Source organism: Aythya marila, assembly GCF_965140915.1.
Source record: "Aythya marila genome assembly, chromosome: 2".
Taxonomy (NCBI): Eukaryota; Metazoa; Chordata; class Aves; order Anseriformes; family Anatidae; genus Aythya; species Aythya marila.
Window position 1 is genome coordinate 156,741,511 of NC_139043.1, and position 15,861 is coordinate 156,757,371.

The 15,861-nt window shown below is 52.4% G+C and overlaps 1 protein-coding gene across 31 annotated transcripts in view; it reads left to right on the forward strand.

Annotated features, from left to right (window-relative positions):
- The first annotated feature begins 566 nt into the window (after window positions 1-566).
- Window positions 567-15,861, forward strand: part of SCRIB (scribble planar cell polarity protein) — a 117,227-nt gene continuing 101,932 nt past the window's right edge. For 12 of the 31 annotated variants that reach the window (XM_082753405.1, XM_082753416.1, XM_082753430.1 and 9 more), the window contains exon 1: window positions 568-1,014. In XM_082753405.1, the coding sequence (XP_082609531.1) occupies window positions 853-1,014 (162 nt within the window). In that variant the 5' untranslated portion in view covers window positions 568-852. Of the gene's footprint in view, window positions 1,015-15,861 lie in introns of all 31 variants that reach the window. The other 19 variants (XM_082753409.1, XM_082753410.1, XM_082753413.1 and 16 more) reach the window with 4 other exon arrangements.

Here is a 15,861-nt window from a genome sequence, read left to right on the forward strand (position 1 = left end):
GTGCACCGTACTGCTTTACATAAGGGCATAAGCCGTGTTTTTTTTCTTCTTCTTCTCCACCGTGCTTTCCAATTCATTTCACACGTTATGAACTCGATGCCCAGGAGCAGCCCAGAAGTGCACCCAGTTCTAGCGAGTGGTCCCGGCTACCCCGGAGCCCCCCTGTGTAACGCGGGTTGTTTCCCTTCGGCTCCCGGGGTGTGCCTACGGAGCAGCCCAGGCCGGAGGCTGACCGCCAGGAGTCCCGGTGTCCTTCTGCTCTCAGGGGCGAGGTGCGGCACCACGGGCTGCGGATCGCCGTTAGCCTCAACGCCGCTGCGGCTGCTTTCGGAGCCGGCTCCTGCGACCGCCCGGCGCTGAGGCCGGAGCAGCGGGCCCCGCGCCCACCTCCCCCGGGCCCCGCTCGGTACCGGCCCCTCGGAGCCGCCGCTCCCCGCCCCGGCCCCTCCTGCGCTGGGCGGCCCGGCCGGGGGGCGGCGCAGGGGCGGGCGGGGCCGGGGCCGGGCCGGGGCGGGCGGCGCGGGGCAGGGCGGGAGCGGCGGCGGCGGCCGCGGACTCGGTTTCCCAGGGCCGCTCGCGGGGGGCGGCGCGGCCCCGGGCTTGGAGCGGGCCCGGGCGGGAGCGGCGGGGCCCGAGCGCGGCGGCCAGGCCCGAGCCGGGGGGCGGCGCGGAGGCGGAGGCGGCACCGGGGGGGGTTCCGGGGCCTGCGGCCCGGCCCTAGCGCGGCGCCCGCCCCGCCGCACATCCGGGCCCTCCCTCGGGCGGCCCCTTCCCGGCGCGGCCGCTCCCGGCCGGGCCCGCCCCTGACGCGCCGAAGCCGATCGCGGCCGAGCCCCGGCGCGGCCCGGCGCGATGCTGCGCTGCATGCCGCCGCTCTGGCGCTGCAACCGGCACGTGGAGGCGCTGGACCGGCGGCACTGCTCGCTGCAGGCCGTGCCCGAGGAGATCTACCGCTACAGCCGCTCGCTGGAGGAGCTGCTGCTGGACGCCAACCAGCTCCGCGAGCTGCCCAAGGTGAGGCCGCGGACGGCCGAGCGCGCAGCCGCGGGCCCCGGCCCCGGCCCCCCGAGCTCCGGGCGCTGCCCCCGGCCCGGCCCCGGCCCCGGCCCGCGCGTCGCCCCCCTGCCTCCCCTCCGGTTGCCGGGCGGAGCCTGGTGGCGGCTCGGCCGCTCCCGTCCCGCCGCGATGCCGGGGGGGGGTCCGGGGGCTTCTCCCCTGGGCCGGCCCCGGCCCTACGGGCGGGCGGGCGCTGCCCCGGCCCGGCGAGGGGACCCCGCGGCCTGCCCGGCCCGGCCCGGCCCGGCCCTGCCCCGCTCCGCTCCCGGCAGCGGCCTCCTCAGGGGCCGCGCCGCGTCCCGCGCCCCGCTCGCCCCGCAGGCACCGCGGCCTCTTCCCCCCCCCCCCCTCCCGGCCCCTCCGCCGTGCTCCCGGGGGAAGGTGGGCGCAGCGCCGCCGCTCGCAGCGGGAGCCCCGCGGGGAAGGGAGCGAGGCTGCCCTGCGGAGGGGCGGCCCGCCGGGGGTCCCGTGAGCCGTGCTGGCTGCTAGGAGAGGCACGGTGTGAATGTAAAAGCTCAGTTTTAGCCTGTAAGCCGGAACAGGTATCGAAGAAGCATTTTATTCTTATTGTCCGGGACTTAAGCCTGCGCTTGTACCTTCTTTTGCTGTTCTGTTTAGCCTCAGTGCTCTCTGTGCAGATAATGCTGGTGATAAATGCTTTGTACGCACACCATGCCAGTGTGATTCTTCTGTAGTAGAGGGTGGGAGATCTGCTCTGCAGACAGCTGCGGGCTTGACCCAGACACCTCTGACTCCTAAAGGGTTTGCTTTCACAAGGCAGAGCCTTTATTTTTTCCTTACAGTACCATTCAACCAAAGCAGAAACGATGGCGTTCCTGTTCTGCTGGTTACTCTGAAGCATAGAATACTGCAAACAAGAACTGGAATTTGAACCTGTGCGTGTGCTTGCCTCTCAGGAAGGAGAGCACTTTTAAACATTACTGAGCTATAGGGTGTTATAGAGGAAGTTTTTCCATGTATTCCCTGTCAAAATTGTACAAAAACTGTAAAAATTATGGAGTATCCTAAGTTGGAAGGGACCCACAATGATCATTGAGTCCAATTCCTGGCTTCATACAGGAGCACCCATAAATCAAACCATGTCTGAAGTGTTGTTCAAATGCTTCTGGAACTTCAGCAGGCTTGCTGCTGTGACTGCTTCCCACCGTTAGTTAGTGATACTTAACGAACTTTTCAGTTAAAAAAAGTTTTGTGCTGGAAAAAGTATTTCACTGTAGCACGTTTGGATAGGTGCTCATCAGAGTAAATATGGTCTAAGCTACTTTTTTATTAAAACATTAAGAAAAAAGGTAATTATTCTTTGTTTTAAAGTTTCTTGTTAAACTACTTATGCTTTTCTTATTGACGTAAATTTTAGGGAAAAAAGAATCTGGAAAAAAAAAACAACCCCTGCTTTTCAGTTATAGTGACACTAGTATGATCCTTCTGTCAGCTTTCTTCCATCATGTGTCTGGGGATCATTGTACAATTTAGGTGGGGACCTTTCTCAAACTACTGGAAAATTTGTGTTACAGGCAGGTTAGGACTTATGAATGAGTATCAGTCTCTTTTGCAGAGGAGGCTAATTGCATCACATCGGCAATGAACTTGCCGATCCTCGCACTGCGCAACTCCTCCTTATCCCTCTGAATACTCAGAGTCTTACTTTGTGTTTATGTAGAAACTGGTTAGACTTCTACATAAGCTGAAGATACTGTGTTTTCTTTTATGTTAACTTTTGAAAAACATCTTTTGGACAACAAATGCAAATTTTATACTACTTTATTTGGTCAGTGATCAGATAGGTATAATGCTGTCTGTGGAAGCAGGTGCTGTGTGTCTGTCCTAACCACCATCTCCTTCCTGCTGTCACTCCAACTACTTGTACTGTTCTGCTTTGGACCATCAGAGTCCTTGTTGTGATCATGGGTTCCCTGTCTGGTGATGGAGTTGTCCCCAGTTTCTAGAGTTTTCTGGTGAGGGATTATTAGAAAAAGCAATAGAGAAGAGAAAAATAATCTTATATGATCACGAATGGTGCTTCTGGTCCTCCAATCTCAAAAGAGGTGTGGTAAAGTCAGAAGGGATACAGAGAATGGGGAACAGAAGGCTTGATAGGGGGTATGCAACAGCTTTCACACAAGGCAAAGAAAAGTCCGCGAGGTCTCCTCAGTCTGAAAAAGATAGTGCCACTCCTCCGTCAGATGGTAGATGTCTGGAGTACCACAAATGGCCTGCGGGGATTGAACAGGGAGCAACTGACCACTGGTTCTTGGAGCCCAAGGACCGAGGGCATTAACTGAAACCAAAAAGGGCTCAGTTCAGAAACAATTTTTCATGCACGCTGTAGTTAACCTGAAGTGTGGAATTACTTGTCAGATGACATAACAGATGCTCAAAGTTTACATGGGCTCCTGAAAGAGAAGACAACCAAAAATGAATAAATACAAAGCCCTCGTGTTTGACTGAGAAGTGGCTTATGCTGCATATCCTGGGAGAGACCTAAAAGTACTGTTTTGGACTTCATGTAGTCACGCTCTTCTGTATCGAATACTGTCTGCAGCAGCTATGGGCTTTCTCCAGCAGTGAGAGCCACCAGCTATCTCTAGCAAAATCTAAATGCCCTCTCCCTCACAAGCAGGGTGAGGGTCAAATACACACAGCTGGGGCAATGAGCATAGTACCTCTAAGTGCTGGCCACTCTTGAATAAAGCAAAGGAGCTGGTGGATGCTGCCGAGATGTGCTGTGTCCTGGAGACATGTCAGGAAGAGCGAGCAGAAATAGGTCCTAAAGTTTTTCCCTTTGCAGCCACCCCTACCACATTTCCTCCAGCTGGTGACGCGGATGGTCGGGTAGTCCAGACGAAGTTGATGGTCTTTGGTAGAACAAGGCTGCAAGGTCAGACCCGCCTGAGGCATGACCCAGTATGTCCGCGTGTTTTCTGCAGTTCGGAGCTGCGCTTTTTAGTTCCAGGTGTCGTTCCCTACACACAAATCACATGCGGGAAGGGTGTTATTAAGGGGTATTACTGCTGCGGACTGTGTGGTCATGGACATGGATCTAATAGAGGGGTGAGAATCTGTGTGTTAGGTGAGGTGGATGAAAATTGAAAGTAAATTGCCCTTTCACCAGGGGAAGAGAGGACAGCAGTGCGTGCTCTGGGCACACGTTTCCCTCAGGGACAGCAATCAGAGGGGTCTTTGGTTGGGGTGGGGAGGGTCCCTTCCAGGTGAGAAGCACTTCACGGAAAGATGTGCCTTTTGTGTGAGAGAGATGCGGGGAGGAGGATTTGTGCGTACCATGGAGGAAGATACAGGGAAAGGAAAACGTGCTGGTTTCACAGAGTAGAACTGCACGTGTCTGTTCCTTGGGGGAACGGTTTTAGAGGAATACTGAGGTGTGTGTACGGGAGGGAGAGGAGAGCAGCAAATGGAGATGAGTTGGAAGAATGTGAATGAGAGAGAGCACACGGGCTCTAAAGCAAGCTTGACCAGAACAAGCTTGTTTTTAAGGGCTCAGGAAGGATTTTGGGGGAAGGCATCTGTGTGGAGGTGGTCTAAGCAAAAGAATGGAGGGGAGGCTGACTTTTGAAAAGGTCCTTCTGTTTTACAGTTAACAAATAACTTCCTTTTAAAATGTTTGAATTTATCTGACCCCTCCTCTGTGGGTTTTCTTACTTACCTTATCCCCTTACCAGGCCGTCTCTGTCTGACATACTCTTATTTATTCCATTTAATCTGGAGTCCAGAAACACTGGCAATGTCTTGTTCATTCTGTGGCATCATTTTCGTGTGTTCCAGAACTTCCCAGGTCCCTTTCCTGCTACTGTTTCGCTTTTGATCTGATTAGATGATCTGTCTGCCTCCTGGCATTTCTTAATGACACCACACTTTCCTGAACTCTTTCTTCCAAGTTGTAGAAGTGACTGCTTGTTTCTCTCCTTTCTGCAGTGCTGAATAGTCATCTGTCTGCTCTTGCTCCTTTTTCATTTGTCCCATGTGGAATCTTTCTTGTTTTGAGTACGGATTTTTCATTATGGTGACTGAACTCTGGTTATTTGAAGTGATAGATTAAATCTATGTTGGGAACATCTGCTGCCTTGTTGCAGGGATTTGCTGCCAGGGTGATACAGCATGGTTTAATGGAAAGTGGTGAATTTTATTTGATAAGTTCTCTGCGCTCTTCACTGGGGTGCCTGAATTCTAGAGGACAACGTGCCTTGCGCTGTGCTGACCTGTTCCCTGCCTCGCTTGTATAAAGTGATTCCTGCAGGACCGTGTGTAGCACCTCACAGCAGCAGGATGAAGTCCTTCAGCTAGGGACGTGGTTTTCAAGAGTGCAGCTTGCTAGATCGCTAGATTAGAGCTACAAGAGGCACCTGACTCGCACAGCCCACTGTTTGTGAGAGCAGCTCAGAGGTGCAGGTCTCACCAGAAAGGAATGAAGGGAGTCTGGCGTTCAGCGGAGGAACGTGGAGGCGGTGGATGGAGCAGATCATAGTCGGGAGGCGTCCAGACTCTTGGTGTGTTTTCTGAGGAGTGCTCGGGTTGGAGTACGGGAAGGCAAAAGGGAGATGTCGGAAGAAACCTGGGTGGAGCAGAGATTGTAGGACCTGGAGTGTGTGGGAGGAGGAGGAGGTGGAGCTGAGTAGGAACTGAAAATAGTGAGCAAGTTGATGTGGGGCAGGGAGGAGACATCCAGGCAGTGTCGGCCGCAGGGCGCTGCAGACCTTTTGCTGGAAGGATACCTGGCAGGGAGTGAAGTGAGTTCGGGTGGGGCAGGCAAGGCTCATCCGAAGAGTGGGGGAAAAAGGAGGAAATAATAGAGCTAGATTTGATACCAAGTTTTTAGTGATGGTGCTGAAGAGGCAAGCCCTTAGGAATGTATAGCTGAGGGGGTGCAGTTCTGTTCCTTTGCTTTTTCTTTACCCAAACTCCCGTGATAAAGTGGGTCCAGTGCAGAAGACTTCCCCCCAGCTGTCCAGCGAGGTGTTTTCATCTTGCACTGAAAAATAGAGGAGAGGGATGCCTGGCTAGAACTCCAAGGAGAGAAGGGAGGCCTTGTAGGTCTGCTGCAGATTCCTTCCTGTTCTGGCTTGTTGCTATTTGCATCATGGCAGGGCAACTTCCAAGCTGGTAGAAGCACTCCGGGTTTCAGCGGTTCCTCCTGTTTGGCTGCAGCTAGCCCGGGGCAGCAGCATCGGTGTCCTTTGTCCCAGGCCTGGGATCCTGCTGCTCTGAGCAGGGTGAAACCCGAGAGTGGTATTTGTCACTTTCCCAAGACAAGGTGGGGCGTTGCAAGCCTAATTAAGAGCAGCTTTTAATTTCCTGGCATCTGGGGCTTGCGAGGAGGATCTCGGCTTTTATTTACTTCCACGGAGGAGTGAAGCTGTTCCTTTTAATCTCTGCATGCTAATAGCCCTTCCCTGAGAAAGTCGGGGAGCCATGAATCACCAGTGACTGGCCTCCTCAGTGTTTCACCCTGCCATAACGAGACTCAGCATGCTTGGGTGCCCAGCGAGGGCTGAATGCGCACCGGGCACCTTCTCTTTTCCTGCATGTGAATGCTCTGCATCACAGGCTTTGTCAAAACGGCAAGCTGCATTTGCTTAACAAAACTAGCCAAGAAACTGGTTTCACTTGATTGTTATGAGACCTGTGCACAGAGTTGGCATGCTTCTCAATGCCTTTCAGGAGCCATATGAGTTAATGTGTACAAATGGATGTGGTTTTATTTTCCAAAAGCCAGATATTCTGGATGTGCTGCTGCCCAGAAGTTGAAATACTGCAGGCCTTTTCACCCTTATCCTTCCCTCTCTGTACAGAAACCTTCTGTCTTGCAAATCCTGGATGGTGACTAGTCACCAGGTAAGGTTCTAGGGTAAGGACTTGTGCTGGAGCATTAATAGCTGAGAACAAGCTCAGTTATGGAAAAAAGAGCCAATACAACTCTTGGAGATGCAAACAAGAGAACAGGAAAGAGGAAGAAGGAAGTAATTCTGTGTTCTATGGCCTACAAATAAGAATTGACCATTGTCATTTCTCAGTGAGCTGCAAGGTGTGTGGTCGGCTTTCTTTTTGCACAGTGTATAGGTGTGTTGCCCTGTGTGGATCTCCAAAGGAGCTCAGTTCAAAGGAGTGTAACAGCGAGGTAAAAAGGCGTACTGAGAGGTGAGGTTCAGTAAAGCAAAGGATTCATGAAGATTTTGGTGCTGTGGCCTAAACAGGGCTTCTTCTTACCAAATCTTCCCTTTCGTTGGCTTTATACAATGAAGTGAGGTCATCAATGGAAATACCTACTCAGGCTCTCCTTTGGGTTCAGCTCATCTTGGTATTGTGTAGACTTCTAGATATGTCTCTGTATAATGTCAGTAATGTTTTCCATACCTTTGGGTACATCGGCTGCATTTGCACCTTTGAGATTTTTCTTATTCCTCAGTGACAACTCCTAGCATAGGTTCACCTTCCCTTGCTCCTGTTCTAGGCCTCTAAAGAATAAATTCAGCATCACAGTGGCCCTGCAAATCGTTTGATCATTAACCTGATCTGCTTGCGTGTAAGATCTCTGTTTATTCCCTTTGACTATTTTCTGAGCATCTGCCAGCAATAATTTGGGGGGTGTCTCACTGATGCTTAGGGCTAAAGGCAGGACTAGGTGAATCTCTTTAGGTCCATGAAATTCCTGAGTTTCATGGAATCACAGAATGGGTGAGGTTGGAAGGGACCTCTGGAGGTCATCTGGTCCATTCCCCAATTAATCAGGGCCACCTAGAGCAGGTTGCCCAGGACCATGTCCAGGTGGGTTTTGAAGATCTCCACGGGGTGAGCCTGTCTGGGCAGCCTGTGCCAGTGCTCTGTGACCCGCACAACAAAATGTTTCTTGACAATCAGGGGGAATCTCTTGTGGTCCAGTTTGTGCCCATTGTCTCTTGTGCAGGCCACCAGGCACAGCTGACGAGAGCATGGCTCCATCTTCTTTGCACCCTCCCTTCAGGTGTTTCTAGACATTGGTAAGATTCCTCTGAGCCTCCTCTTCTCCAGGCTCACAGTCTCAGCTCTCTCAGGCTCTCCTCACAGGAGCCTGTGAATGTTTTCCTCACGTTTGTAGGCCTTTGCTGGACTCTGTCCGGTATGCCCATTTCTCTCTTGTACTGGGAAGCCCCAAACTGGAGCCAGCCCTCCAGATGTGACCTCAGCAGTGCTGTGCAGAGGGGCAGGATCACCTTCCTTGACCTGCTGGCAATGCTTTGCGCAATGCAGGCAAGGATACCCTTAGTCTCTTAGTGACAAGGGCACACTGCTGGCTCCAGGGTCTTTTCTGCCAAGCTGCTTTCCAGGCTGGTGGCCCTCAACATGCCCTGTGCCCAGAGCTCTTCCTCCCCAGGCACAGGACCTTTTGAGACTCTTGTCAGTCCACCTCTCCAGCCTGTCAGGGTCCTTCTGGGTGGCTGCACAGTCCTGTGGTGTGTCCACCACTGCCCCCAGTTTCATGCCAGCTTACTGAGGGTGCACTCTGTCCCATTGTCCAGATCATTAATGAAGATGTTAAATAGGACTGGACTCAGTATTAACCCTTGGGGCACTGCCATGCCTTACAGGCCTCCAACTAGACTTTGCACCACTGACCACCTTCTGAGCCTGGCTGCTCAGTTCAACCAGTTTTCTACCCACCTTGCTGTCTGCTCATCCAGCCCGTACATCAGCAGCATCTCCATGAGGGAGTTTTGGGCACGATGCTCTCCCTGCCATCCGTCCGGCTGGTTGTTTCACTGTAGAAGCTTATCTGTTTGGTCAGGTGTGACTTCCCCTTGGTGAGTCCGTGCTGACTGCTCCTGTTGATTTTCTTTTCTCTCATGTGCATAGAAATAGTTTCCAGGATGAGCTGCTCCATCGCCTTCCCAGGGATCGAGGTGAGGCTGACCAGCCTGTAGTTCTTTAGGTTGTCCTCCTTGTCCTTCTAGAAGATAGGAGTGGCATTTGCTTTTCTCCAGTCTTTGGGCACTTGATTTCATAACATTGCTTCACTGTCTGCCTGACAGCAACTTGAATGAGGCAGGGCACAGTGATGAAAGATTGTGGTGGATCGTGAGACGTGGTGTGTGCTGTGGCAGAGGGATGTGGTGGCCTGCAGAGCTCTTGCATTGCAAGGTCCGTTGTGGCTTCGGGCTCCGCCTTCGTCCATTCCTAGCTCAAGGTATTTAATGCGGTGTGTCTGAGCTGATCCCCAGAGAGCTACCTTGGCACCTTCCTATTTGTGCGCTTCCTGTTCAGAGGAATTGTTTTTGTCTTCTGTGTCTGAGAATCTCCTGCTGTCTCCTTCCACACAGGGGCATTTACCTCTTCTTAAAAACATTTTCAGTCCACCAAATGCACTTCATGAACACCAAGGTTAGAATTTGCTATACTCTGAATACCCTGCTCTGTACCAATTCATAAACTTGATGTTGTCTGCCTTGTCTCAGTTTCTCAGTTTCAGTATTAGAGTTAGTATTCCATTATAAATTAGTATTATTTGTGGTTTTGTTTGTTTGTTCTGGCTTTTTTTTTTTTTGGAGTGTCGTTTATCATGCATCTCAAAGTCACTACCAGTGCTGGAGATGTCTGTTGTGTCAATGTACAGGGTGATATGATTTCTGCCTCAAGAAAATACATTCCCACTTGAAATAATCGGAACAGGTAATTGTCCAACTCTTGACATTGTTCTCCTTTGCTAACATTCGTGGCATTATGGATAAGTATTTTTTTTCTTTTTTTTTGTTATAATTGCTACCTGACCTTTCTTTGGTCAGAAGATGGTTTAGAAGAGAACTAGGTGGGTACGTTGGGTCCCTTCGTAAGCCTGGAGTGATGGAGACTGAAAAAGGCCACTCCTGGGAGGCTGGCATTCTGTGAAAGGAGTGGATGGGAACAGATAAAAGGTAGAATTGATAAGGGACAGGTCTTTGGATAGTACTTGGCGTGTGTTATGTTTTGCTGCTTCATTTGTCGCCAGAGTCCTGTCCCACAAAGTGATCTCGGTAGATCTTTCCAGATGAATGTTTCTGCAGGATTTCGGTGGGAGATGTCGCTGGGGAACCAGGGTGTGTTGGTGGCACTCTTCCAGGCCTCCTGTACAGGACTCAGGGTAGAGGCTGCTTGTGCTCTGGTTTCAGCAGGGCCCCTCTGCTTATGGGTTTGTATGGTGTTGCTTCTTCCTTTGAGATGCACTCTAAGACCATGAATTGCTGCAGCCAGTGAAAACCCCCACAGCTCTGCAAGAGCAAAGTGTTAATTGTGGTGATCTAATTCTGGCTTGGGGATTTCCTTTCTGCAGCCCTGAATTAGTTTGTCATTTCGTTTGGACCAGAGATTTCACTTTGCTTCTGCATTAAATGCTTGGGCATTCTCGGTGTTTGCAGTCGAACAGTTGCTGCATTCTACCCCTGAGGGGGCTGCATTCCTCAGTCCCCGATTAAATGCCTGGGATGAAGCAGCTGGTGCGCCTTTGGCTCAGAGACAGCTTGCTTTGTCTTAGCTGGAATGTGTCCCCGATGCTTAAGTACTTTTATATATTTGAAATGCATTCCTCAGGGCCTGATACGCGGGGTTAAATAGTCGGAAATCCGGCCGGTCTGCATTACGGAGGGCTGCGTGGCTGCAGCCGGGGAGCAGCCTGCCTGTGCGTAGGTCTCTCCAGCTCTGGTATGTGCGGGGGCACAAGGAGCCGCTGCCTGCTGTCCTGCCCTGTGAGCCAGGAGGAGCCAGGGCCCTGTGCATGGCTCTCCCGTGCTGCACACCAGTGTCTCCGTGTTGTGTTCTGCCTGGGGTGGGAGGGTGGGGAACGGCCCCATCTCGTGTATGGGGGCTGGTGGGGAGGACAGCCCGTTGCTGCCCTTGCTGAAGCCCTAGGGAACGGTGACCTCTCCGTGGGGGGCTGGCTGCAAATGCGAGCCTGGCCAAAGGCTCGTGTGGCTGGTGTTTGGCTGTTGCAGAGGATCGGCTGCTTCTCCTTGGGACTCTGCTGAGTTGCTGCCTTTTGGGTGTTTGTGATTATCTGCTTGTGGTCCGAAGAGGCTAAAGCTAGTTTAGCGAAAGAGTGGAGAATGGAACGGCCCTATAATTGGAGCTGACTATTGGGGAGGATCCCTTGTTTGGGATGGCAGATGGATGCGTATCCACTGCCTGTAGTCTTGCTCGCTCAGGTGTAAAGAGTAACCTGCCAATGCCACAGGGATCTCTGAGGAATGTCCTGGTGTCAGGGTATACCTGAGTGGTGGCACTGTGATGCCTTCCCCTTGGCATCTGGGCTTTCTTGTAAGGGTGGGGTGCGGCCTCGCCACTGAAGCTCCAAGCTGCAGGTGTTTGGATCTCTCAGTGGTGATGATCATGTTTTTGACCTCTGCTCTGTTAAGTCCATAAACCTCACTATGTTTCAGATGGGAATGATTCTTTTCCTTGTTTCAAGCTGTTCTGGCAATATATATTGCTTGGATCGTTTCTTTCAGGGTAGGGAAAGGTCTCTCTGGAATGTGCTGCTCTGGTGGTGAAATTTAGTGCTGCCTGGGGGTGCTTGGGTCTTCCAAGTGGGCTGACTCCTGCTCTGCCAGGAGAGCTGCACAGTCCTGGGACTGACGTCCTGCCTGCATTGGTCAGCTGTAGGATAGAAGTCTTTCTGGCTCTTTGGCCTCACCTGTCAGGAGCTGGCTTTGAGCACAGTGATTTTGAAGGACTGAGTTCAACCTTAAAGCTGAACAATTTTGAAGTGCTTTGCTTTGTGTTCTTTTTACTCCCAGCTCTCCGTGAATCTCTCCTATACAGCGGGCTTCCCAAAGGCAATCCCACTGGTATGGTCATCAAAGACCATCTCTCTTTTATCACAGACGTAAGAGGAGGAACCCCAATTCTGTTAACACTTCTAGTGCTAGATCTGACACGTGCTCCAGCGTGCTGCCACCTTGGCCATGGAGCGCCCAACAGTCTCTTGCTGCCTCCACAGGTAATGCTTCAGATGTAAAGCCCATGTTAAGCAGGACAATGTGAATGAAGCATAAGGCTCAAATATGTGGCCTGGTTTTGCTGCAAAAATTTTGAGGAGCTGCTCAAGCTGCTGTATTTCACTGATGACACCTCCTGCCTGCAGTGGCTGAGTCCTCTGTGTTCTGGTGGTGTTCCTGTGACCCCAGCCCATGATAGCATTGAAAGCATGGGAAACCAGGCCCTGGTCTTGCTCATGAATCACCAGGAACGTTGCAATTATTTTCCTGCTACACAGTCGATCCTGCCTTTAATTAGACATGTGCTGTCCTGCTGAAGGCAGTGGGACTGTACCAGCAGGGTTTGACAGCTGGACTTGAAATTCTCCTAAGAGTAATAAGATCATAGAATCACGGAATGGTTTTGGTTGGAAGAGACCTTAAAGATCATCTAATTCTAACCCCCCCGTGTCATGGGCAGTGACACTTCCAGAACTTCCCTAGGCAACCTGTTCCACTGCCTCAACAGCCTCTGAGTAAAGACTTTCTTCCTTATATCTAATCTAAACCTACCCTCTTCTAGTTTAAAGCCATTATTCCTTGTCCTGCCGCTCCACTCCGACAGAGTCCCTCTCCAGCTTTCCTGTAGCCCCCTTTAGGTATTAGAAGGTTGTTATAAGGTCTTCTCCAGGCTGAACAACCCCAACGCCCTCAGCCTGTCTTTGTAGGAGAGGTGTTCCAGCCCTTTGATCATCTTTGTGGCCCTCCTCTGGACTCATTCTAATACTTCCGTGTCCTTCTTATGCTGGGGGTCCCAGCGCTGAACACAGTACTCTAGGCGAGGTCTCATGAGAGCAGAGTAGCAGGGAGTATCACTTCCCTAGACCTGCATTTGATGTAGCCTAGGATATGGTTGGTTTTCTGGGCTGTGAGTGTACATTGCTGGCTCATGTTAAGCTTCTCATCCACCAGCACTTCCAGGTCCTTCTCCTCAGGGCTGCTCTCAATCCATTCTTCACCCAGCCTGTATTTGTGCCTGGGATTGCCCTGGCCCAGATGCAGGACCTTGTGCTTGGCCTTGTTGAACCTCATGAGGTTTGCAGAGGTCCACCTCTTGAGCCTGTCAAGGTCCCTCTGGATGGTGTTCCTTCCTTCCCTCCAGCAGGGAAACCCCACAGCACAGCAGTTACCCAGGCGCTGTTGGCTTGCTCACTCCTTGCAGCAAAATTGCCCAACCCGAACAGCTCTGTGGCTCTGGGCCTTTGTGTCTGAGGCAGCCTGTGGGTCACAGGTTGTTTTTGAGGAAATGGGGAGATGTCTGAGTCCTGCTGTTTGGGCACCTGAACCTAGGAGCACCCTAATAGTTTTAACTGCAGAAGCAAGAAGGTTTTGGGCAATTCTGGTGTGAACGGCATGTTTACAGTGCGGACCCAGTTCCTCTAGATATGTAAGTCTCTGGATATATAAGTTGTCACTGCCTTATTTCAAAAACATTGGCCTGTGTGTCAGATCATTGTGGCTCCGTGGCTATATGAGCTGGGTGTCTGACTCCCCCTAAGTGCTGCTGAGCTTGAGAAACGCCACATCTTTCTAAAGCACTTTGTTGAAGTCCGCTTAAAGCATGCTTGGCTGAGGAGACAAATGTCCCTGCAGCCTCTTGTCTGCTGTGTGCAGGAGGCGTCCTGGCACTGAGGCAGCCCCCACGAGCAGCCTGCTACTTCTTGTGAGAAAATGGGAGAGGAGCCGGGACATGCAGCCATGGGGATGGCTCTCCTGCAGGCACAGGCAGGAGCGTGAGGCTGGCCATCAGAGGAGAGCAGCAAGGTGACACCGGGAACAAAGGCGCCTGTGTCCTGGTCCCCGTCCCCAGGCAGGCACAGTGCCCTTGGCAGGACTGGTGTTTGGGTTGTGACACGGAAACATGACTGTGCAGACGTGGACGGCTTCATGCCTGTCTCTGTGTTAGCGTCAGTGTGGGGAACACAAAGGGGTCTCCTTGCATTAGCAGCATTTGAGTGGAGAGCTGGGGCTCTGCCGCAGAGAGGCCGGAAGCTCTTTATTCTGTACCCTCAAGAAAACAAAGGTTCAGAAAAGAGTTCAGAAACCAACCCGTGCCTCAGGCAGACCTGGAAGGGGGGAGCAGACTGCATCTGAAGTACTGGGTATTTTCATCATCCCTTGGGTGCTTCAGCACCAAAGAGGTTTTCTCTGCTTGCTTGGCTGTGAAAACGTACCTTTCTGCATGTGGGATGGGAGGTGTGGGGCGTATGGGCTCATTTTTCTATCATATGAGTTGTGGGTAGGCACAGGGCGCTGGCCTTGGCTGCAGTAACTCTGGGCTTGCAGGCTGGATCACAGAATCATAGAACCATTAAGGTTGGTAAAGACCTCCAAGAACATCTAGTGCAACTGTCCCACTACCACCAATGTCACACGCTAGGCCATGTCCCCAAGCACCACGTCCAACCTTTCCCTAAACACCCCCAGCGACGGTGACCCCACCACCTCCCTGGGCAACCCGTCCCAATACCTGACTGCTCTTTCTGAGAAGAAATCTCTCCTAATTTCCAACCTAAACCTCCCCTGGCACAACTTGAGGCCATTTCCTCTAGGCCTATCGCTGGTTATCTGCAAGAAGAGGCCGACCCCCAGCTCCCCACACCTTCCTTTCAGGCAGTTGCAGAGAGCAATAAGGTCTCCCCTGACCCTCCTCTTCTCCAGACCAAACACCCCCAGTTCCTTCAGCTGCTCCTCATAGGACCTGTGCTCCAGGCCCTTCACCAGCTTCATAGCCCTTCTCTGGACACGTTCCAGGGCCTCGATGTCCTTCTGGTACTGAGGGGCCCAAAGCTGAACGCAGCACTCGAGGTGTGGCCTCATCAGAGCTGAGCACAGGGGACCGATCACCTCCCTGGTCCTGCTGGCTGCACTGTTCCTGATACAAGCCAGGATGCCGTTGGCCTCCTTGACCACCTGGGCACACTGCAGGCTCGTGTTCAGGTGAGCATCAACCAACACCTCCAGGTCCTTTTCCTTTGCACAGCTTTCCAGCCGCTCTGCCCCGTGCCTGTAGCATTGCATGGGGTTGTTGTGACCAAAGTGCAGGAACCGGCACATAGCCATGTTGAACCTCATCCCATGGCCTCTGCCCAGCGACCCATCCTGTCCAGGTCCCTCTGCAGGGCCTTCCTACCCTCCAGCAGATCGACACTTCCCCCCAGCTTGGTGTCATCTGCAAGCTTAGTGAGGGTGCACTCAGTCACCCTCTGTGGCAGGCATTGCCAGTCAGCACAAGGTGCATGGTGGCTTTGGGTACATCAGTGTCCCTGGCCCTGCCACTTATTTCCACGCTGCCTTGGTCATTCCTGTGCTGAAACCCTTCCTGCCGAAGCAGGGGGCCAGTTCCCCTGAGCCTCTCCTGCACAGGCAGCTGCGGTGGCTGGGGTCACGCAGCACTGCTGTGCAGGAGAGGGGACTGTCCCCTGCCGAGCGGGGCTGGCTCTTTGGCCATTAGTCATGTTTGGGGAATGGTTGGCTTTCCAGGTCTGCCCTCAGGATTTTGTTGTTCCTGGGAAATGGCGTAGTTGAGTGGTGTTTCAAAGGGTTTTGTTCTGATCCATTCATTCATTATTCTTTCTCCTTTTTTTAATTTTCCACCTCTAGATCTGGCTAAGTGAGCAGAGAAAGGAGGCATGGCTCTGCTAAGCGTTACACTTCAGCAGAAAGGAAGCCCTTGGTGGTGGTGTCCAAATTCCTAGCGTCACTATCTGAATACTGTGGTTCTCCAAGCTAACCCAGTAGCTCCATTAACCTTTTGTTCATGTCCTGGGGCTTTGCCACAGCCTCAGTAGTA